The sequence below is a fragment of the Morus notabilis genome, unplaced genomic scaffold (genome assembly GCF_000414095.1).
Source record: "Morus notabilis unplaced genomic scaffold, ASM41409v2 Scaffold1292, whole genome shotgun sequence".
Classification (NCBI taxonomy): Eukaryota; Viridiplantae; Streptophyta; class Magnoliopsida; order Rosales; family Moraceae; genus Morus; species Morus notabilis.
In genome coordinates this window covers 263,360-286,209 of record NW_010361938.1, presented here as the reverse complement: position 1 = coordinate 286,209, position 22,850 = coordinate 263,360, and the positions used below count along the sequence as shown (strand labels likewise).

Genomic DNA, 22,850 nt, shown 5'->3' with positions numbered 1-22,850 from the left:
CGATCAATATTCCAACCATGTAATTAACATGTTCAGCGCAGTGACTACTCCTGTCATCCCGAATTCTGCTAAAAATCGAGCCTTTATCGCCTATGGACCTGTAAACTATATCTTCTTCTTATTGTTCTTTTTTCTTTTTTCTTCTTTTCTAATCACTGTAATGATTATAATTACTATTTTTTCTGGTTGTCTTCTAGTCCAAATTCCGTGCCCTATTTTCTAGAACTCCCGGCCAACAGGTTTGTCAATTCCTTCACTGCATTCGGTTTTCAAGTTTTATGTATTTATGTTAACAAGCAATGATCACAAGTGATAGTGTGAGTAATTCACCAAAGAAACAAGCAAATTTATATGTATAGTTTCTTCTAGTGATTGATTCTTTTTGACTTTTGGATATGTTATCTTTGTTAGGCCTCAGAATCTATCAAGATTGCTCTTGACCAAAAGGTTTTCTTATTTCCTATCTCAAACTACTATAATCACTACATAAACATGGTTAACAATTTATTTGACTGTTTGCCTTTTTTTTTTTTTTTCTTTTTTTTTTTTTTTTTTTTTTTTTTTTTTTTTTTTGCTTGCTTTCTTTCTAATATTGTTATTTGTTTTTCCTTTAGCTACATGAGGGAGAGATTGCTGATCAGATGTGAAAAATCTTCTTACAAGTTCCCCACGTAAGTAATCAATTAAACTAACTTCAGCTCTTATGCCTTGCCCCAGCAAGTCAAAATATTTTTGTAGTCGAACTAAGCTGGTTTGATGTTAACCATACATATGGTCAAAGTACTTGGTACAAACATTTTTAATTCAAGTCCATGGTCACATGTGAATGATATTTTATTTCTTTCAGGAGCATTATGAAAAGAAATATCGTATCTTCTAATTTGCTGAGTTTTGATTCCTACTGCTATGTGTAAATGTTATAGTACCGCCACAATTTATAATTTGGTTTAGTTATTTTCTGAAGAAATTGGAGATTCTTGCAAAGTTGGTGGTACAACGTGGGCGTCACGGGAGGTGGAAAGAAACTTCAATGTATGTCATTAAATCAAGCTAACTATCCCTTTTGTTTTCTTTCAATTTCTAATAGCTTTTTTTTTTTAAACAAACTTTCAGGCCTTGGAAGCCAGAAGGGTGGAGAAGATAAGGAGTTCAAAAGGACTAGATTATTATGTACGTTCCATGAAATTACCATTCTTTCTGTTTTCTTCCATTAATATTAGATCTTGATATGCCTTCTGTATTTTGTTTTCAGAGCAGCGAGCCTAGAGAGCTGTATGAGCAACAGGTCTTATTTTTAGATTCCCTTGTTATCTGTTCCTTTTCCGGATTGCTCTCTCTCTCTCTCTGATTCGTTTTTCCTTCTGCGCTCTTTTAGTCTTTTATAGCCATTGATGTATCTCTTTTGTATTTAAATTCCTAGGCAAGGAAGGAGAGTTCTTATCAGGTTCCAAAATTCCTTTTACAAGACTCCGGTGTAAGTGCTTCGTTAACAACTGGTTCTCACATTCAAATTCCCCCGGACGTATGATGATTTCTACCTTCTTATAATAGATGCCAGTCATCATATCTCGATCTACTGAAATTCATGGGGATTGTTAATTATTTACACATATATCTGTCTTTTCGTTCGATCCATGGACCATACAGTCATGAAAAATTGAGCCTAAGACCGGTTGGTCTAGTTGCACTGAGAGGGTTTGCGGGGGATGAGGTCTAGGGGGTTGTGAGTTCGATCCCATGTTGTATAAAAACAAAAGTCACAGAAAATCAAATTATTTTGAAGAGTTTTGATGACCACTAGGACCTAAGGATGTCAAGACATAATTACATCAAACTGATGTTTTGTCTGTCTCTTAGGAACGTTCTATTTGCATCTTGGATGATCTTGTTCGTTCTAAGTCCTTTCCAGACATTTATGATCATGGCAATTTTGTTGGGGCAAACTGCTGTATATCGCCTATGATATTACAATTAGTGAGGTAAGTTATTGAGAAGTAATTTTAATGTGATTAAAGCATGACCATTACAGTAATCAATTTTATCTTATCGTCAATAAATTTAACTTGGATGGATCTTAGCATCTATCTTGATGGAGTATCTAATTTCTATCCATAACTTTAGTAGATTTTATGGTGGCTGCCGGATAAACTATATTTCTCACTTCACTTTAAGTCATTATAACATGATTCAACGGCTACTTTTCAATCCCTGCAATGCATTTTCTTTAGGCGATTATGGGCTAGATTGCTACATGACGTTGAAGTTAGCGGGATGCAAAAACATTCTTATTCAGCTTTTTAGTTTTCTATTTATCTAATATGCTTTTGATTTCATTCAATTGGTGTTGGTTGGAATGGTTAGGACTTTGGTTTGTTTCCTTAAGGTCTGGGCTTCGAACCACCTAATTGGCACTTACGTGAGAAAGCCATAATTTCCTGTCTTCTAAAGATTGCAGAGTTTGGTGGAAGGCTTATAAATATTTCACACTCGAGCTCACAAAGTAGTTCGGGGATTTTTGGATATTAAAAAAAGGCCCGTGATTTAAGTTTTTTTTTTTCTTCTTGACCATCTACTTTGTAATTGCTGTAGGGATGTGATTTCTGAAGTTGTGATATTACATAGATGGGGAATAGTTCATGGGGACATTAATCCTGATAACATATTTATCCTCAAAGGGCAACGTTTGTTTGCCAAACTTGTTGATGTTGGTAAGTGTTTTTCTTGTTAATTAGCATGTTGCTGCGCAAATTCAGAAGCTATTTCTTCTTTAACTTAAATTCTTTTGTAAATCCCTATACTATCCATAAACATCAAAGTCTCACCATCAGGATTGAAAATTAAAATCTATAAGAACTTTGAGGCATATATACCTTTGTGTGTGTTCACAATATTATGCCTGAGCAGTCACGATTAGAAGAAACTTGATGAACGGTTGGGTACATATCCATCCGAAGCTTCTATTTCTGTTAGTTTCTGGAAGATTCTTACTATGAGTCTGTCACTTGGTCCCTTGGAGATCAATTCATGTGAATCAACCAAAGAATTTTTACTCTAATTCTTTTTAATATTGCATGCAAATGTTCTCGCCTTCTCAGCATTGTTTATGATAATTGTTATGTATGTTCGTTTTCAGTGACGTAGAAGCAATTCACGTCTTGAACCATCCACTGTTTTGGAATCCCAAAAAAGGGTTTCATTTCTCTCTTGGGTTTTTTTTTTTTTTTTTTGAGAAATTACAATTTGAAACGGAATATTATGGTCATCGTTGGGACGACAAGTTATTACCCTACATTATGAACGAAACATGTAAACTAAAGATTGGCTCTGTTAGACTTTCTTATACAAGCTTCCAAGGGCTTCAAAATTCATTGCAATATCTAAGACACATGAAAGTTTATTACGAGTCACTTCCATATTGTTGGAGTTTGCCTCCAGAGGATTTCGAGGGTTTTTTTTTTTTTTTTTCTCCCCTCTTTTTCTATGTTCTTCTTTTGCTCATCTTTTAATTGCTGCTTGTAACGGTCACAGGTCGAGTTTTTGAATTTATGTCGACTTCTTAAATCATCTCTCTCTCTCTCTCTCTCTCTCTCTCTCTCTCTATATATATATATATATATATATAGATGCTTTTGTTTTTAATACAAGGCTGAGGAAGATTTACTTATAATTTTGGCAGCCATTTTATGATATACTGAAGACCGGAAATATAGGATCGTGGATGACCACTGTGCAAGGAACTATCCATGGCTCCTTATCTACTCATATGCGGTTGCACGTCGGTCCGGTTTGTGCACGGGGAGATTCTCTGGGTTCTTTCCGCGCTCGTGGAAATATGTGTTGTAGTCCCATATTTGTTATCATAAATCCAGATTATTGTAAATGTGGGAACCTACAGTCAAATTAGAGAATGAACCTAGTTAAGGTTTTGTTTGGAACTTAACATTATGATGGAAAATAAAAAATATGAAAAAAAAAAAGAGGAAGGAATATTTTTTTCTATATATAATTTTTTCCCTTGTGTTTGTTGGGTGCATTTACAGTGAGAATGTCCTTTTGCTCCACCATAAGAGGCATTGGTGTTTTAGTCATTAGATTAATTTTTTAACGGTTTGATCTGGAATATAAACAGTTTTGTGCCGCGCGCTATTAATTTTTAATGCGGACATGCATAGATTTAACCGTTAAAAAACCTAATCTAATGATTAAAAACAACAATTCTTATGGTGGAGTAAAAATACATCTTCTACCATAAAGACTACTGTTTTTAGACATCTCCAATGCAAATGCTAATGTCCATTGTATATTTAGCATCAAAAAGTATGATATGGTATGTTATTTTTATTTTTGCTCCAATGCATAATGTTATTTGAAAGGTTAAGCTTTAAAAGTTGTAAAAGTAAACTTTTATTTTTAAAATAACTAGAAAATGTAAAAATTGCATTGATATACAGGAAAAAAGTAAACATTTCAACCAATAGTAACTAAATGCCAAATTTTTCATATGTTATGCTTGGTGGAAAATTTGCTACAAAGTATAACATATGAGAAATTTGACATAACAAATAGCATTGCATGGAGAGTTTTTTTTGCACTCAAATGTTAAATTTACAATTCGCTTAGTGTTTTTTACATTGGAGATGCTCTTACACAAAACTAAAGTCCTACTTTATGGAACGACATGAACTTTCCGATAGTCATTATTCGCCTTATGTTAAGATAAGACTTTCATTTCAGACTCTCAGTTCTTCACTTTTCAACCAGGTCAAGTCTGCTTCTTGTAAATAACAGAACGCTAAGAACTCTAGAAGATAATAAATAGGATTCTGTAAGACATCGTTGCGAAAAGTCGAAGTTCAACGTCAATGAAAGACCTTCTCCACTTGCGTAGGAAAGGAATACGTGATAATAATAATAGAAAAAAAAAAAAGGCTTAATGCTAAGGCTGGCCCTTTTGTGGATGGCGTTTAGATTTGTATGAGCAAACCAACCATATTTAGCCGCATCCAACTAACCAGGAAGCTCAGCACTTGTAGAGAAAGGCAAGGAGTAAATGTCATCACTTAATGCATCTGACAAAGAAACAACGACTTCAAATTTTTTTATCGTATAATACATAACACTGATACATAAATATTGCAAATATTGATATATTTTGATTTGAATTTTTGTGTGGCTTAAAAAATAATTTGAGTACGGTTGTCTAATTATAGTTTCAGGCATGATTCCCGCTTGCCAACTGTGAATTATTTAATTGCTAGGAAGAGGCTATATTATCTTTATTGTAGGGCCAAAACATGTTTTTCAACACTTAATTTGGGACTACCATATCTCAACTAACACACATGCAAGCTTAAGCCCGGTCATAGTCATAAGATGTTGCTATCAAATCCTATTGCAGTTAAGAAGAGAAGGGGAAAAAAAAAAGTAAAACCCTGTATGACTTTGTTACATTTAATGCATCTATAAATAGTTGTCTCTTGAAAGATGGAGAGAAAAGAGAGAGAATGAGTAAAAACAAAAGAATGGCGAGTTCTTCATTTCTTCTTTTGGTGACTGTGGTAATGGGGATTTCTGTTAGAATACATAAAGCTCAACTAGCTTATGACTACTATAAGTTTTCTTGTCCATTAGCGGAATCGATAGTGAAGACGGAGATACTAAAAACTTACTTGACTGATGTTTCTGCGGCGCCGGCATTTGTCAGGCTCCTCTTCCATGACTGCCAAGTTCAGGTAAATGAAAGTTAAAAACTTTTTTCACATCTTCTTTTACTAATCATTAATGAGAGTAAAAGGAGAGTTTTAACTTTTCCAATCTCGAATACTCATTGAATGTTGGTGAGTCAAATCACTCATGACAAAACTCCTACTCTTATATTGTACCGCATCTCTACTTGGCTTACGTAGTGTGTAACTTCTCTTGTGCTTTGTGGTTTGGCACATTTTTTTGCTATGTTCCTACTTGTATTCATGCTCGTACTTGTATTCGAAGTGGCAATGGTGAAGTATTTACAATCAGACTGTTGGAGACAAAAAACCGAAACCGCTGTCGACCTCTAATGAAACCGCCAAATCTGATTCCAACTCTTTAATTTGCAGTGTGCTTTTCCTTTTCTTTTCTTTTCTTTTTTCATTTGTAGTTTTGTTACAATACAGGCATGTGATGCATCTATCCTGCTGTACTCCCATGAGTCGACATGCAAATCGGAGATGGAATCGTCGAGAAACTTCGGTGTCAAAAGGCTGGAAGTGATCAACCATATAAAGTCTATTCTGGAGATCACGTGTCCTGGCCAGGTTTCTTGTGCTGATATAATTGCTTTAGCTGCTAAAGAATCGGTGTTCATAACAGGAGGACCTAAAATCAAGATCCCTTTCGGAAGAAAAGACTCGGTCACTTGTAGTTCTTCCCAACTGGCCGATACCAAGCTTCCCGCAGCAGGAATAGCAGTCGATGAATTGCTTCGGATTTCCAAATCCTTCGGGATGAACCTCGAGGAATCGGTTGCCATCATAGGTAATGATCATAATGGATTGTAAGTAGTAACGTAGCTATGGTTAGAAGAAAGCTACAAATGAGAGGCGTAGACTTTTTTTTTTTTTTTTTTTTTGGGTTGAAATTGTCTAATGCAAAGTCTGAGTCTGACTAGGAATGACAACCGGTCGGGGACAGGGCAGGTATGCCCCCACTCCTCATAATCCGCCCCCATACCCACTTAAGCCCTGGAGGATTCTGGGGGAATCCCCACCGGATCGACTATCCTCATATCTTACTTTTTTTTTCTTGAAGGTCATACTCTACGCATTTACATATGAAGAGTTTGAAAAATTATTGCAATACTATCAAAAGCGAGAGAAAATTTCATCAAATTAATTAGAAAATTTCTGATGAAAATAACTTAAAAAATTTTAAATCAAATCTAAACCTTAACAATAACAAACAAAAGTGTCGGCACTAAATCCTAGCTACGAAACTAAATTACTAAAATTCATTCCAAAACTAATAAAGGAACCAAAAAATTAAAATACTAATCACTCTTCTCCTATGTTTATTTCCTTCATGCCATATAAAAGTATGTACAAATAAATTAGAGACTAATTCTTGTCCCTATACCTTACCCCACCCGCCCACACATAATTCCCATAGCTGCCCCATACCCGGCCTATTAGGGCGGGTACCGGCATTAGTGGTTAGGGTTGATTCAAGCAAGCTTTTGTAAGAAGCACCAAGGAAAGCCTTACAGGAGTAACTTTCTCACGTGTTTTTTTGTCATCTTTCTCCGCGGACAATTAAGGCAAGTCGAGCTTTATGAGGTGTGGCCATGTACACATTGGCATTAAACTGAGGGGCGATGATGAAAACATGGCGGCCCTAAATGTCATCTTCATACTTGAGCCGACAAGGAAGGGGAAAAAAAGTATTTATCAAGTTTTGTTAAATTTGTCTCTTTCCTTGGTCGCACAGAGATGCAGTTATTGTGACTGTTGGAATTTACTTCTATTTAGATTAGGGCCGACACGAATCAATTTTAGGTTAGACTCGCTTAATCTGGACACGACACGAAACTCGTAAAAAACTAAAAAATACATATATTTTTCATTACATATTTTTTATTTTATTATGAACTTGTGATATCATGATAGTTATACTCAAAATCTTATACTATTATTTGCTTAATTTCAATTGATGTTATTGTATTTTAGTGTGTTATGAATTTTAAGTTATTTCTAATATGTAAAAAACTTAAAAGCATACAATTTTCATGTTAATTTAAAGTTCACGGGTCAATTTCATGTCACGGGTCAATTTCGTATTATGGGTCATTTTCGTGTCGTGTCAACCTGTAAAGTGGTCGTGTCGTGTTCATGTTGCAATTTTTAAAAAATTTCGTGTCACGAGTCATGTTTGGATTGACTATTAATTTAAAAATAAACTATCAAAACACGACACGTGACACGAATTGCCACATCTAATTTAAGTGTTATTGACGTGCTGGGGAATTGTTATTTGCAGGTGCACATACACTTGGTATTGGACACTGCATAAACATAGTAGACAGATTGTACAACGAAAAGCTCAGTAACCAGATGAATTGGAGCTTTAAAGCACTACTAAGACTGACATGCCCAACAAAAGTTCCTCTAACAAATCTCACTTTTGTGCCTAATGACTCAACTTCATTGGCATTTGATAACCAGTACTATAAAGATATCTTAATGGGTAAGGGCTCGTTCGGTATAGACGCGAGCATTTCAAGAGACCCTCGCACTAAGCCCGTTGTTAGACGGTTCGCTGCAGACCAAAGCTACTTCTTCCATGTTTTCTCTTCTGCCTTCGTCAAGCTTTCCTCTACAAGAGTTCTTACTGATAAGGAAGGTGAGGTGAGGAGGCAATGCTATCGCATAAACTAAGAAAATAGGGGAATATAGATGTTAAGTAGGCATTTTTCTGTGTAACTGAATACTTATTTACTCTGAATTTTTCTCTTTCAAAAAAAAAAAAAACCAACCTCAAGCGTGAACAAAACAAGGAGTGGAGCATAATTCTATTGAACTTTCAATTATGTATAGAATATACTAATGTGACGGGCCACATACAATCAAGAAGCATAAACACCTATCTCAGAAGATCTCAAGATGGTTTCAAATTTAATGACGTTATTCAACTACCTATTATCTATCCCGATCTTCCGATTCATCTTTTGAAAACATCAGTCGATGAGCCACAGCAACGCTAGCTTGAGTATCAAAATCTGTTGCGTGGATGGTAAAAGATATCTTGCTGCCTATGAAGGACTCCCATTTGTAGCCAATAGTATCATTTCAACTGGGTTAGTTGAAGGTTAGTAAGCTCCAACAAAATGAGCAAATGATCATGGACGGGGTTCTAACAATGCAGAAGCATCGAAGTCACCAACCACTCCCTCGCTCAAAAGGCGCATGGCAGCACCCTGAGAAAATTTCCTCGCGAAAAGAAAACAGGGAACAGATGTAGAATTTGTCTTGCACCATTCTGTCCTGTATTCAGTCTCATAGTATACATGGTTGATGTTCTGCAGAAAAATACACAAGTAAAATAAGAAAACAAAGTGAGACGAGATAGGACAGAAAAATAATTGTAGATTGTATCTAGAATTATTTAAAAATAATAATAATAAATAGCCCACAAAAAAACAAATAGCTCTTGTAAAAAAATAAAAGCCATTAATGCTAAGCTAAAAGGTGAGACTGATATTGAATGTTTAAAGATTTAGGCTACATCACATCCCCCCGAACCCCCTGGTTACACCCCGCCCCATATATTGTTCTATTGTTTTTCCCTCGTTCGTGCTTCAAACCCGTGAATCACTTCACTTGTCACTGGAATCTTGTTCATTTCTCTAAATTACATAAGTGATCAGAGAAACTTCAAGACATACCCTAGTTCCTGCTTAATGGCCGGCAACCCTGTATCTGGAATCGTTAGGCACATCCCCCCGAACCCCCTGACATGTTTCTTTCCATCATTCGTGGTCCACGCCGTGAACCACTCACTTAAGATTTTAATCCAACCATACCTTACCGGAGGTGAGATAGAGGGAGAGGAAGCCCTCGTAGCATTGCAAACAAGAATCTACAGGAGCCCGTAGGGCGGGGCTTTACGTTACCCTCCTCCTATGAAATTCCACTCTATGCTCTAGTACGTAGGGAACAAGGTACTAACAGTACTGTTTTTTTTTCCAGGTTTTGGATGTTAAATAAATACATCTCAATCGACAAAAAAGAGAGAATCTCTTTGCATTAATTAGCTGATGAGACTTTTTCTCTCAATCTAACTCGTACTTTCACCTGTGTTACATGTTTCATTAAGCATAAGTACAAAATAAAGTTGCCTCTTTTACCGTACCCTATAAGCAATATCTAGCAAATAAATGTTTAAAGGTTTAAGATCCGTTGTAACCAAGTAGAAGAACAAAGGCGATAAAATAACCTTAATTTCCTTGATCTTTTGAGGGCCTGCATTTGCATAGCTAAATGTAACAGGATGCCATCCTCTATTCTCCATCTTATTTGCAGACTGGTTCCAGAGAGTATAGGTCAACGTTCTTCGTTCAAGCTCGCTTTCAAGCTCGCTCATCTAACAAGAAAGAAAACAACAGAACAAGAAAAATTAAGTATTGAAATCAGAAAATCTTGAACTACCAACACAAAATGGGTCAAGAAAATTCACAGAAGAACGAGATAGAAACATGAGTAGGCCTGAAATGGGACTCATAACACGCTTTGACAAGACCAAAAAGAGAATCTGGCTTACCACAAGCAATGTCTGCACATAGTGTTCATCTGGGATACAGTTGTGCTGCTTCTGAAGTTTCTGCAAAAGTAATTAAGCCATTATTCAACTCTCTTTAATCATTCATTTAAAAGGAAAATATATTCGCATTAGCTTAATTTAGTTTGTTTTTACAAATATAATCTTCTTAAAAAGTTGCAAATGAAGTAAAAGAAATGTTTTGAGCATAGCTCAGAATCAAGTACACATACATGGGTGTCAATTAGATGACAATGACAAAATACTATATCAGCATTGGTTGCCTAGTAATTTGGAGGAACAAACGACTTACAGAGTTAACTATAAGCAAATAGTTAAAAGGAAACTTCAATTTTAATTTCTCAATTTAACCGGGTGAATTAACACTTACAGTATTCAGCTTTCCCTTTCTGGTGTCTACAGGAGGACGTCGCTGCAAAGTGAGACCAATTCTGTTAGGCGTGACAAAAGCTGCACTATTACAAGAAATTTGGTACAAATGTTGATTGTTTATCTTTTCTCCAGAAAGCATGTTCCTGATGAAGACATTTGAAATGTGTTCCCTTGCATTCTTTTGCCTTTAGTTTTGATAGGAAACTTTTGAGTTCTTGAACTAACTCAAACTAGCTAGAATTTGAATTCAAAGAACGACATTTTGTTACAGATAATTAGTAAGCCAAAAGCAACACACAGGGCAAGGCATATAGATATAAGTACACTTTCTCAAGAAAGAATACAGATATGCATGCATGTCTGTGTGTTTTTGTGCGTAAAGCCGTAAACTAGCTTTAATTTTCTTTCTTGTAGGCTGAAAATCTAACTTCTATTTGATGACAGTCAAAAGAAAACAATTAAGATTTGAAGCATCATCCAACAAGAATGATTGTAAAATGAGAAACACAAAGAAAGATAAATTATTATTGATGCGGTAAAGAAAAACAATGCTTGATACATACCACACAAAATTTGTGAAAGACTGGAAAGACAACCTCGTCATCTACTATGACCTCCACATGTCTTCTTATCAAGGTGATCCACTGAAATGCCCAAAGAGAAAAGGCAAGAACATAGATGATAGATCAGGACATTACCCACCCAAAAAAAAAAAAATGGTATTTAAAATCCAACAACTTGATTAAAATTTTAAAAGTGATGTACTTGTGATCCTTTTCGCCATTTGTTCATTGGTATTTTTGGTGACATTTTTCGATTGTAGCGTCCCTCCTTCGCATCAAGAAAGCTACAACAAGAACAAATGTCTTAAATAACTTGTAATTTCGTCATTTTACAAGCAAGAGAAGGCCTAAATCTTTTTTTTTTTTTCAAAAAAAAAAATGGTGATAATACTCAATTGATAGTCAACAATCTAAAAAGCAACAGTACCCTTTAACTCAAGAATCAAAGAACCCAATTTATCTACCTGTCCACAAAACTCCTTGGGGAAGCCATCAGATAGTTATATATATAGCTAAAGTTGTACAGAGGAACACAGCTGCACATAGAAAATAGCAAGCTTTAGGCATAAAGGAAACACAAAATCACTGTGATTGCAGGTTTAGCCTAGTAGAAATTCCACTCACATCAAATATGAGGTGATCAAATTCCCTAACCCCAAGTTCGTGCACACACAATCACTGACCTATAGACTATAATGTGAGCTACTTTCTACACGTTAAGATTTTGCTAGCAAGACTTTACATATCACGCTAAGGAAACCTAAAATCATCAAGCTAACTAAGTTTTGCTTTTTAATTAAAAAGATTAAAGATTTTTCATTAAATAGAGTTAGATGTTAGTAATGTTTAAGTCACAGGCAACATTTTTAAGCTTTGGAACAAAGCTCGGATTCAGTGAAACCAGAGAGTTGCCAAAAACTAACCTATCAGATAGAAGAACGAATCTCTGATTTGCCGGATCCTCAAGAGCCGCTTCAAGAAGCAACCTTTCTGCTTGGATCATAGTGGACTCTCCCCAACCTACCTGCAATTCATGAACACCCAAAAAAAAAAAGATATCAAAACTGTACTTTAATTGTCTCTTTTTTTTTTCCTAAGTAACAAGAACAGAAAATATACTTAAAAAAATGAAAACTTTATACTTGAAACATGAAAATCTGCACTCTACTCAACCTAGCGCGAACTGACAGCAGTAAACAGCAGACAGCGAGCTTAAACTGTATACGATTTTCTCGGCAAGCAAACAGAAAAGCGAAACTGTACTTTAATTGTTTCTTTTTTTTTTTCCTAAGTAACAAGAACAGAAAATATACTTAAAAAAATGAAAACTTTAGACTTGAAACATGAAAATCTGCACTCTACTCAACCTAGCGCGAACTGACAGCAGTAAACAGCAGACAGCGAGCTTAAACTGCATACGATTTTCTCGGCAAGCAAACAGAAAAGCGAAACTGATTAATCACCTGAATGCTATTCCGCAATTGGCGGCCGTGGAAGAAATGCGACCTCGTCGTGGACTCATCGAACGCCAATCCCGGCGCCGAGTGAACATAAATCGAAAAGTTGGCCGCATCAGCGTTCTGCAAACAGAAGCAAACAAGAAGACTCAGAAACAGAATCAATTTCCCGAGAAAGTAGAGAGAGAGAGAGAGAGAGAAGGAAGGACGAAAACCTCAAAGAAACTCTCCCAGAAAAAATCGAGCGGGAGATTGCGGCGCGCGAGGAAGAGGAAGGCGATCTTGGGGGGCCCGGCGAAGACGTTATCGCGATAAAGACGAGATCTCGCGCTAGAAATTGAAGAAGAAGGAGAATATGGGAAGCCGGGCTGCGAGTGGAGGCGGAAGAGAGCGAGGAGGCAGAGGAAGACGGAGAGGATGACCACCAGCTTCCAGCTCAGCCATAGTACGTGGCGCGTGGCTACTGGCGGGGATTTCTTGGTCATGCTTCTTCCTGAAACCATTTTTTTTATAAAAAATTATATCACAATTAAGAAGAACCAAAAAAAAAAAAAAAAAGATTAAAAAGATAAACAGAGAATGGGGAAGAAAATACATTGAAGGGAATTATGATTACAGAGGGGCATTTAGAAGAAAACGATTGGAGGAGATTTCTGTATGTATCTCTTGGAATCTGTTTTTCTTATTTCAAAGCTTTGGCCTTTGAGTGGGAGAGATGTGGAATGATATGATAAGACAAGCAATGAAATGAAATGAAAATGAAACAACGAACTGAGAAGAGTTGAACCAGAAGAAACGTCATCGTTTCGGATTGCGTACGCTCTTGGGGAGCTGGAGAAGTCTTTTTCACGGTTCACATGGCGGAAAGCGCGTGAGGTGTCCGATACTAGATCTTTCCTTTCCTTCTCTTGAAAGTACACCTGTTAGAATTTCATTACACTACCGCCCGTTAAAATCGAAAAAAAAAATCCATTTTTTTAATTGTTTGTTTATTCTGTTCTTAATTTTTGTTTAATTATAAAATTTAAGTGGAGACTTGGAGAAGACAGGACCACATGGGAGTGATAAAGGTTTTCGCTAATCCCATTGGCCACTGCCAAAAGTCTAATCCAGGGCATTCGTATCGGTTAAAGAATACACGACCGTATTTAAAATTGATCTCATTTTTATTTTTTATATTTTTAAAAAAAATAAAAATAAAAGTGTTTTTAAAACGGCATTTGATTTAATAAAGACAAAAAATGTAAATAAAAATGATTTTTTAATTTAGTATAAAATGAGAGAGAAATGAAAAACGACTTTTAGTCGTTTTTCATTTTTTATTTTCATGTTCTCCTCTCTCAAGCAGAGAGAAAAATATAGACATTGATGAGTTTTTTTATACTGAAAATAATCTCTTGATAAAATTACCAAACGCATTTTTAAAAATGATTTATGTCTAAGATTGAAAACGTTTTCATTTTCATTTTCATACAAAAAATAAATTCATTTTAGAACGAATTCCAAACGCGCCCCACCACTCGCAACTTTCTTTTTATTATTATTTTCTTAGCATTTCTAATAGCATCAGAAAAAATTAATAACTAATAATTTTTTATTAACTGTTAATTTATATTAAAAATTATCTGTTTTACATACTTTTTTAACTTAATGAGATTTTAACATTATCTACTGGTAAGAATGGTCTACTAAAAAAACTCCATTTTTCTTTTTAAAAAAATCACTTCATTCGTAATTTAATATTGAAAAGTTTGCAAACATGCTTTTACTTCCAACTAATTCAAGACGCTTAAAGGAATCCAACTTACATATTCGCAAGTTATCCTATTCTCAATATCAGTGCTAAAGAATTTTACTTATTGTACTAACTCGTTTGGTTGGAAAATTCGTTTCCTAATTAAATCATGATTCATAGTTCTTTATAGTATTTTCTCTTATAAAAAACACACATAAATAAAAAATGATTCTAATCTATAAATCAAACGAGAGGTTCCATTCTCCTTTTTATTGCCCGAGGGAAATGGAGTACAATTTCCTTTTTTTTGCAAAGAGTTGATTTGTAGCGAAGAATCAAACATTGGCAAAACCTTTTCGAAAAATTTCACGTAGAAAATAGTTACTCCATACGTTTGCAAATGTAACATTACGTTGCTCCCTACGTTTTTTTTCCCCCCCCCCCTTATTTATGTTTGAATATTTATATTCTCCCTAGAAACCTTCTTTTCCCCCGCACTGCTATTAAAATATAAAATCTTTTTTTCTTTGAATAAAATATAAATTCATGCCCTTACAAATAAATTTATATTAAATTAGAAATCAGGACCAGGAGGCCGGAAGAGTCAAAGTCAATTTAATAAGTAGTTCACCAATCATAGAAGATACGGAATTAAGAGGTCCACCGCGTACGAGGAAGATCTTTTGAAACCGTCATCAACCGGCAAATTTGAAGAACTTGTTACTCCCTATATTTTACGGGAGGATCGAAGAAAACGAACTACCGATAATTATTTATTTTTTAACTGTTCAATGTATATTAAAAATTATTTTTTTACACACTTTTTTAATTTAATATAATTTTAATTAGATTCAACAGTTAAAAACTGATCTTATCAGTAAACCGGTCTCGAGAAAGTCCTTATCAATATAAATATAAGAAGTCAAAACCTAAAACTTAATCGCCGACCACCTATTGACCTCCCCAATCCCAATCGTACTACTAACCTCTCTTTTTCTTTCTCTTTTTTTTTTTTTAGGTGAATCTAGCTTAGGTTTTAAATTGAATGCACCAATCAATCATCATAATCATAAAGCTTTAAAAGCAAATAAATACACCTATTATCTATAGGGCATTTTTCAAAAGAATAATATATGTGCCCTGCAAAATTTTTGTAACATGCCATTAAACACATTGAATGAAACCACACTTTTCTTCCAGAGCAATTCTTTATAGGACCTCTTTCCTGAATCCTACCTCTTTGGAGCGGCTGTAACGATCAATACAGCCGAGAAAGCTTCTTTTCTTAACCATGGATCAACCAAGAGACTCTCAATCTGGCGAGAGTTTGTTCTTGCCACTTTTCAGTGTCACCCCTATATTTCTAAAGTGCCTTCTTTCGCAAAAAAGAGTGAACCTATACAAGTGATGAAGATCGAGAACTAACGGCTAACACCCACCTTGGTGTTTTCGCGGTCCAGAATAACATTCAAGATCTTGCCGGGGACAAAAATTATCTTCTTGATTGATCTGCCACTCAAATACTTGGATAGTTTTTCGTCCTGTGATGCCAACTGAAAAGCATCCTCCTCTGTGCATGTCTCTTCTACCTGGACGGTACCCCTTGTCTTGCCATTAATCTGAACTGGCAAGACAATGGTGGATTCTTTCGAGTAAGCCGGATCAGCCTGCAATTAAATTTCAACAGTTACCACCTTAGACAAAGTCTGTTTTTCAGCAATTTTATTCATTACATGTCAATTTCTAACTGGGTAGAAAAACTGTGATGATCAGCGATTAGTATTTCTCGTTTTCTGCATAGCAAAATGTTTTGGTCGTTTAGAATATGGAATGACAACATTTTTGTCATAAATTGACCCAAAAAAAAAATCTGAGACAATGAAAATTATCCAGTCACATAATAAGTAGTCGTGTGAAGAAAAGTGGATACAAAACCTTGGGAAAAGGCTCATAAGCCAATGACTCTGTGTGTCCCAGACGAAACCAAAGCTCTTCGGCCATGTGAGGCGCATATGGCGAAAGCAACAGAACAAATGCTTTGATAATAGATCTTGGATGTTTATCCCACTATCAATATTCATATCACAATTAATAAGATCATCAAACGGCATAATCATCATACTGAAACCAAATTGGAAACAAGCAAGAAGAATGATTGCTTGCCACAAAAGAAACAACAATCATGATCTATCAAGTACACACTGTTCCAAATGATTTAACGAACCTTATAAGCCACATTAATAAATTCCATCATTGCTGAAATCCCAGTGTTGAATCGAGTTCCTTCAATTTCCTCTGTTACCTGAAAATTAGGAACAGTTCATTGGTTAAAACACTTTGCAGTTGGCTATTAGTGGAGACATGCATTGTTTTATCACAAGTCTAATGATTTCTCGGCTGTGTTTTTATTTTCTTCAAACCACAGCCTATTACAAAAATGCATCAGCTGAAGTTTTTGAAGAAATAGAAAGCATATTGTACACCAGTAATCTTAAATGGAAAGTATATGTTGTGTTTACATTCTTCGAATTGCAGGTTACTAAAACACAAGTGAAAAAGCTATACAATAACATGCATGCACATTGCATTCCAACAACTCAGACTAGAGAAAAAAGGAAGGAAAAGAAAAACAGATCAATAAATGTGACCAAAACACAGGACAGAACTCCATATCACCTTTGCAATGCATTTATGGAGAGAACGAAGTTGTTCCAGTGTAGGTTTCTCATCAACCACCACTGTTCCATCCTGGAATGTACCATCAGGTAAAGGTGAACCAACAATCAGCCTCCAAGTTCTTCCCAGAAAACGATGAACACCTTCAATGCCGCTAGTATTCCATGTTTTCGAGTCTCTAGAAGTGGAATGTAGTAAAACATCAAAGAAGAAAACAGCATTTGTTGGTTGTTCATGCCAAAAGAGATACTGAGTGATCATAAAATTGAGGCACAAGCAAAATAATTAAAGAAAATTGAAACAAAAGCCCACCTAAGTGGACCCATGAACATTTCATATAATCGAAGTGAGTCTGCGCCATATTCAGAAACAACATCATCAGGATTAACAACATTTCCCCTACTCTTGCTCATTTTATGGGCACGGGCAATCAAACGAATTTCTGGATTGTCTTTCAGGACAAAAGAATCTCCAGATTTCATGACCTGAAGAAGGAAAATCATAAATCTGTTAAAAAAATGAAAAATAAAACATCGGAAACTTATTAGTCTCTTCTCTTCTCTATCATCAACTTATCATAGGCGAAGTAAATGTTTGAGTCATCCAAGAAACTACCTCTTCCTCTGGGATCTTTTCTTGATTATATTCACCCATTGTTTCAGCGGATTCTGCAGAGATAAGATTCCCATCCGGATCCCTGCAAGCCATGTATTGAACCTGCAATTTTGAAGGATTAGGGACACATGATCAAGAATTACTGAACAGTGAATATCAAGAAACAAAAACTTTTTTTTTTTTTTTGATAAGTAGAGAAACAACTTAAACTTACTTCCCCAAGAATAATTCCCTGGTTTATCACGCACTTGAAAGGTTCTTTGGTAGATACAATGCCAATATCATAGAGAACCTGAAATGTGGAAGCTCAATCAACAAGTATGTTTATGGAATTACGACAAAACAAGTCTGAATTATAAATTCGTCATACATGATCTTTTCTATAGCAAAAGTAGGTTCCGCCAGAAGCATTATCGACAACAGATATTAGTTTGGACTATCAACTGCATTTCTCTGTTGGTAGTAGGTCAAAATAATAAGACCCTAGCTATCTTCATATTTTGGATTTACGACAAAAATTTGGTTAACAGACCTTGTGCCAAAACCTAGAATAAAGCAGATGGAGAACTGCGTGTTCAGCACCACCAACATACACATCAACAGGACTCCAGTATCTGCAAAATGAAGAAGAGCTTAGAAAGTCCAGGAAAAGAATTATAATTCATAATATTATATATTTAAAAGAGGTAATAAAAGTAACCATTATGCATTAAAACAAGATAAATTACATGGGAAATGAATGCTTACTTTTCTTTTGACTTTGCAACCAATTCTTTCGAATTTCTCGGGTCCATAAATCTCAAATAGTACCTAGACATGAGTATAAAAGTACCTAAGTTTAATATCTCACGTGAATTTCCAGCATTTTACATTCATAATCCATCCTTGAAAGGAACAAAGATTTGCAGAGAAATCAAATTTTATTGACATCAAGTTTCATTCAATATTCATTAGAGTTGAGGGCTTACAAAGAAAGGCTAACTATTCATGGCTAGACATTACCAGCAAGAACCAGCCCATTGTGGCATTGTGCTTGTTTCTCGTCTAGCAGGTTTTCCAGATACAGGATCTTTTGTTTTAACCTAAGAACAAGCGAGAGAATTCTAGGCATGTAAATTTCAGAAAGCAACCAGAAAGGGAGACAGAGAAATCAGTTGAAAAACAAATTTGATAGATAAAATAAACCTTTCATGTCTTGTCCTCAGCAGCCAATTGAAAACATTTTGCACATATCAGAAACATAAACATATAAAGTTACAGAACACAAGTCTCTTCAGTACATTATCAAACGGACAGAAAAATAATAGGCAGAGAAGACCGACATACCCAAGACTCTGCTTTTGACAATGGTGGTTCCCCTGTTCCAGTAGGAGTAAAATCATCTAACTCAGGTAGCCTTAGGGGCAGGTCAGTTTCTAGAAGTGGAACGCTCTCACCAGTGTCATCAAAGAAAACAACAGGAATAGGTTCCCCCCAATATCGTTGCCGAGCAAAAAGCCAGTCCCTCAATTTGTAGTTAACCTAAACAAGGATGAGTATGCCCAGTAAAGATCATATCCTGTCTATGCATGCTAGTAATGACCAAACCCAAGAATAATAAACATAAGTCCACTGAGAACCACCTTTTTCTTTCCTTTTCCAGTTTTCTCAGCCCATTCAATTACTTTGGAAGCAGCTCCTTTGCTGTGCAAGCCATTGATATCAAGTCCATATGTTGAACTTGAAGAGTTTATAACCATGCCTTCGCCTGAAAAAGCTTTTCCAGAATCACCGAGTTTTTTATCTTCTGGTGTCACAACCCAACGAATGGAGATGTCATATTTTGAAGCAAACTCATAGTCACGAGTATCATGTGCAGGCACTGCCATAATTGCCCCTGTTCCATAACTGCATCACAACAAAATCACATCTCACCCTTGTAGAGGAGAGAAATTCTCCAAATGTTCAAGATAAAGATTTGTAAATTAAAAAAGCAAAAACAACCTAGGAAAACACACCTTCCCAATACGTAATCCGCCACCCATATCGGGATTGCTTCCCCATTAACTGGATTTTTTGCATAGCAGCCACTAAAGACCCCAGTTTTTTCCTTCTGAAGCTCAGTCCTCTCAAGATCACTCTTTCTTGAGGCAATATCTATGTACTCTTCCACCTGTGTTTAGTGAGGCCTTCCAATTACCCACGAAAAAAGAGAGCGAGAGAGAGAGAGAACAACAAATTGGGCAAAGAAATAAATGAACTTACATTTTTTATCTGGTCTGGCGTCATTATTGATGGCAACAAGGGATGCTCTGGTGCCATGACTAAGTAGCTGCAGGCAAAAACCAATTAAAAATAGTCATATATTCATAATGCAGAGAGTGTCTTTCAAAAGATTACATGTGCAATTACACTAAATGCATTAAGTTTATTAAATTACAAGATAGGAAGAAAGGTTGTGATTTATTACGTTGCTCCAAATATGGTGTCTGGCCTTGTAGTATAAATTTCAATCTTTATGTCTCTTTCCTGTCCCTCACTGCTAAGAACAGGAAATTCCATCTCAGCCCCTTCTGACCTCCCAATCCAGTTCCTTTGCATGTCTTTTACACTTTCAGGCCAGTCAAGGTCATCTAAGTCTTCGAGAAGACGATCAGCATACGCAGTAATCCTTAGCATCCATTGCCGCATTGGCTGCTTGGTAATAAACAATGACACTGTAAAATTATAAAACCATCCAAAATTCGGAATTAAACTATGGAAGTTTCGTGACTTTGGTGGCTTATAGAATGGTATTCATAAAAGGCAACACATACCTTTCTTATGACTGGATGACCCCCACGCTCACTCACACCATCCACCACCTCCTCATTTGCTAACACAGTGCCAAGAGCAGGACACCAATTGACAGGCACTTCAGCCTGAAAACATAAGTGGACTTGTATTATTTTTCCTTCTGTACAAGGAATTGGCAAAGCACCTCTGCAAGTTAGATAGTATGTATACCTGATATGCCAATCCCCTCTTTAACAGCTGAAGAAAGATCCATTGTGTCCATTTATAATAGTCTGGTTGTATCGTAGAAATCTCTCGATTCCAGTCATAAGAGAAGCCTAATGATTTAAGCTACAAAGCAAACGTGAAATGTTAGTTCAAAGAAAACAAATGACACCATCAACCAAAAACTAAGATAGCAACATCCGATATATATCTTATCAGTGATTCACCACATGCGTCAATTGACTTGAAAGAATGTTTTGCATCCATCACAAAACAATAACAAAAGGAATCTTTTCTGTTTATAAAAAGATTAAAAAGAAAAGAGCATTTGACAACCTGGGTTCGGAAGCGGTTAATGTTCCTCTCGGTTGTGATCTTTGGGTGGGTTCCGGTCTGCAAGACACAAATGCCAAGCACCAGATAAATGCCCATACCCACTACAACAATTCAAACTACCGTAAACCATGTCATGGGACTAAAAGAGAAGGACCTCAATAGCATATTGCTCCGCAGGCAACCCAAAAGCATCCCATCCCATGGGATGCAAAACATTGTAACCCTGCATACGTTTGAACCTAGCAAGAATGTCGGTGGCTGTATATCCTAGTGGATGACCAACATGTAACCCAGCTCCACTGCAACAATTGACCCAAATGAGCAAACAAACAACTGTTAACATCCCACAAAACAAAGATTAACCAGTTTTAGCACACATAGGCATGCCCAATCATAGACACGTATAATGCAACTAACCCAAGTTTCATAATACCCCAAACACTCAAGTGAAAATTTAGACATTCTTTTCAAGTAGTCCTAAAAGAGGAAAAAAAGTTCATCTTTTCTGCAATAAACATCTGTGTCCTCGTCTTTGCTACAATTTTAACAGCTTGCAACAATTGACTGACCCAAATGAACAAACACAAAACTTTTTAAGAGCTCACAAAACCCAGATAAACAAGTTTTATCGCACATACAGCCATGACCAATCATAGACACACATATAATGCAAGTCAACCCAAGTTTCATAATAACCCCAACATTCAAAAGCAGAACTCACAAATTCTTTTAAGGTGGTTATAATAAAACTGTTCTTAAAAATAATCATTTTTTCCAACAGCTTGCACAGAAAATTAAACATAATAGAGTAGAGAAATGGAGAAACCTGGGATAAGGAAACATATCAAGGACATAAAATTTGGGTTTGGAAGTATCGACATCACCGGGAGTTCGAAAAGTGAAATTATCGTCCCAAAATCGCTGCCATTTGGGCTCTATTTCATGGAAAGGGTAAGCCCTTCTAACCCCCAATTGCTGCTGCTGCTTCTGCTCTTCTTCGATCCCCGCTTCCTTAGCCACTGAGCATCTAATCACTCCTCTAGAACTACCACAGACTCCGAAATCAAAGGTTTTATTGCATAATCTAAGAAATAATTTGCTTTTTACAACGTTGTTGGTCGTGGTCTTGGAGAATTTCCGAGGAGGGTGAAGTGAGCCCGTGCGAATCGGAGATGGCGAAAGCGCTTGCATATGGAGACGTAAATGCAAATGCTGTGAATTCATCTTTGCATCTCACGAAGAAGAAGAAGAAGAAGAAGAAGAAGTGTATGAAGATGTTTGAGTAACAGCTGGGCCTAGTGGACGAGAATGTGAGATGATCTATCTGGTTGGCGCTTAAATTTGTTATCTTGTCGTTTTCTGATATGTTGTCGTTTAAGTGTATCGTTTCTGATATATATTTTTTCTTTTTTTTTATTCCTTTTGTCATGTTTTGTTGTAAGGATATTGTGGATAAATTGCGTGCATGTTAAAAAGGGAAAAAAAAAACGATGTCGTTTGTTGAGGTTGTCGTCTCTTAAAGAATGATAATAATGAAATGTACTAATACCAATATCAGCTGTATGCTTGAATCCCTTTTTTAAATATCGTCGTTTTCAACTTTTCATGGATTCATAGTTCTTGTTAGCTTGTCATATATTTCGATGTTGTCGTTTTCGTTAAAAAGTTTTTTCTTTTTATAATGTCCTCTTGGCTGGCTGGCTCCATTATTTTTTATTTCTTCTTGACAACTCAAAGCTAGAAGCTGATCACGATCAACACCCATTTATGCGATGTCTGAATGAAAAGGAACTCTACTGAAATCAT

The 22,850-nt window shown here is 36.0% G+C and overlaps 3 protein-coding genes across 5 annotated transcripts; 1 reads left to right on the top strand and 2 right to left on the bottom strand.

The window, feature by feature from the left end:
• Positions 1-5,561: 5,561 nt before the first annotated feature.
• LOC21397319 (peroxidase 29) lies at positions 5,562-8,411 on the top strand. Its single transcript, XM_024167435.1, has 3 exons — positions 5,562-5,732; positions 6,156-6,516; positions 8,014-8,411. Exons 1-3 carry the CDS (start codon positions 5,562-5,564, stop codon positions 8,409-8,411), a joined length of 930 nt encoding a protein of 309 aa, XP_024023203.1.
• Positions 8,412-8,514: 103 nt separating this feature from the next.
• On the bottom strand, positions 8,515-13,583 carry LOC21397318. Of its 3 annotated transcripts, none has more exons than XM_024167414.1 (11): positions 13,491-13,583; positions 12,919-13,196; positions 12,710-12,826; positions 12,170-12,270; positions 11,711-11,782; positions 11,449-11,530; positions 11,247-11,327; positions 10,682-10,723; positions 10,294-10,353; positions 9,970-10,116; positions 8,515-9,052 (listed from the first exon to the last, which is right to left on the bottom strand). In XM_024167414.1, the coding sequence occupies exons 2-11, from the start codon at positions 13,186-13,188 to the stop codon at positions 8,873-8,875; spliced, it is 1,152 nt and encodes a 383-aa protein (XP_024023182.1). In that variant the 5' UTR covers positions 13,189-13,196; positions 13,491-13,583; the 3' UTR covers positions 8,515-8,872. The 3 variants fall into 3 exon arrangements, with proteins under 3 accessions (XP_024023182.1, XP_024023181.1, XP_024023180.1); XM_024167413.1 differs by lacking the exon at positions 13,491-13,583 and adding an exon at positions 13,320-13,478; XM_024167412.1 differs by lacking the exon at positions 13,491-13,583 and adding an exon at positions 13,299-13,478 and having other exon boundaries at positions 8,516-9,052.
• A 1,908-nt stretch (positions 13,584-15,491) lies between these two features.
• LOC21397317 (leucine--tRNA ligase, chloroplastic/mitochondrial) lies at positions 15,492-22,272 on the bottom strand. The gene is made up of 20 exons (XM_010100867.2): positions 21,871-22,272; positions 21,199-21,343; positions 21,045-21,101; positions 20,715-20,834; positions 20,525-20,629; positions 20,179-20,402; positions 19,974-20,040; positions 19,727-19,881; positions 19,352-19,616; positions 19,056-19,250; positions 18,732-18,811; positions 18,477-18,539; positions 18,262-18,343; positions 17,944-18,021; positions 17,730-17,831; positions 17,427-17,599; positions 17,115-17,292; positions 16,663-16,740; positions 16,374-16,505; positions 15,492-16,105 (listed from the first exon to the last, which is right to left on the bottom strand). The coding sequence occupies exons 1-20, from the start codon at positions 22,266-22,268 to the stop codon at positions 15,860-15,862; spliced, it is 2,943 nt and encodes a 980-aa protein (XP_010099169.1). The 5' UTR covers positions 22,269-22,272; the 3' UTR covers positions 15,492-15,859.
• Positions 22,273-22,850: the final 578 nt, after the last annotated feature.

What these genes read in the sequence shown, in the direction of transcription:
- LOC21397318 (XM_024167414.1), bottom strand. Translation starts at nt 13,188, where the DNA reads ATGACCAAGAAATCCCCGCCAGTAGCCACGCGCCACGTACTATGGCTG. An exon ending in TCTGGGAGAGTTTCTTTGAG is followed by an intron (nt 12,827 to 12,918) that starts GTTTTCGTCCTT and finishes TTCTGTTTGCAG; the next exon opens with AACGCTGATGCGGCCAACTT. An exon ending in CCAAGGAGTTTTGTGGACAG is followed by an intron (nt 11,531 to 11,710) that starts GTAGATAAATTG and finishes TTCTTGTTGTAG; the next exon opens with CTTTCTTGATGCGAAGGAGG.
- LOC21397319 (XM_024167435.1), top strand. Translation starts at nt 5,562, where the DNA reads ATGGGGATTTCTGTTAGAATACATAAAGCTCAACTAGCTTATGACTAC. An exon ending in TCCATGACTGCCAAGTTCAG is followed by an intron (nt 5,733 to 6,155) that starts GTAAATGAAAGT and finishes GTTACAATACAG; the next exon opens with GCATGTGATGCATCTATCCT. An exon ending in GGAATCGGTTGCCATCATAG is followed by an intron (nt 6,517 to 8,013) that starts GTAATGATCATA and finishes TGTTATTTGCAG; the next exon opens with GTGCACATACACTTGGTATT.
- LOC21397317 (XM_010100867.2), bottom strand. Translation starts at nt 22,268, where the DNA reads ATGAATTCACAGCATTTGCATTTACGTCTCCATATGCAAGCGCTTTCG. An exon ending in GTTGCAAAGTCAAAAGAAAA is followed by an intron (nt 18,344 to 18,476) that starts GTAAGCATTCAT and finishes TTCATTTTGCAG; the next exon opens with ATACTGGAGTCCTGTTGATG. An exon ending in AGGGAATTATTCTTGGGGAA is followed by an intron (nt 17,832 to 17,943) that starts GTAAGTTTAAGT and finishes TCAAAATTGCAG; the next exon opens with GTTCAATACATGGCTTGCAG.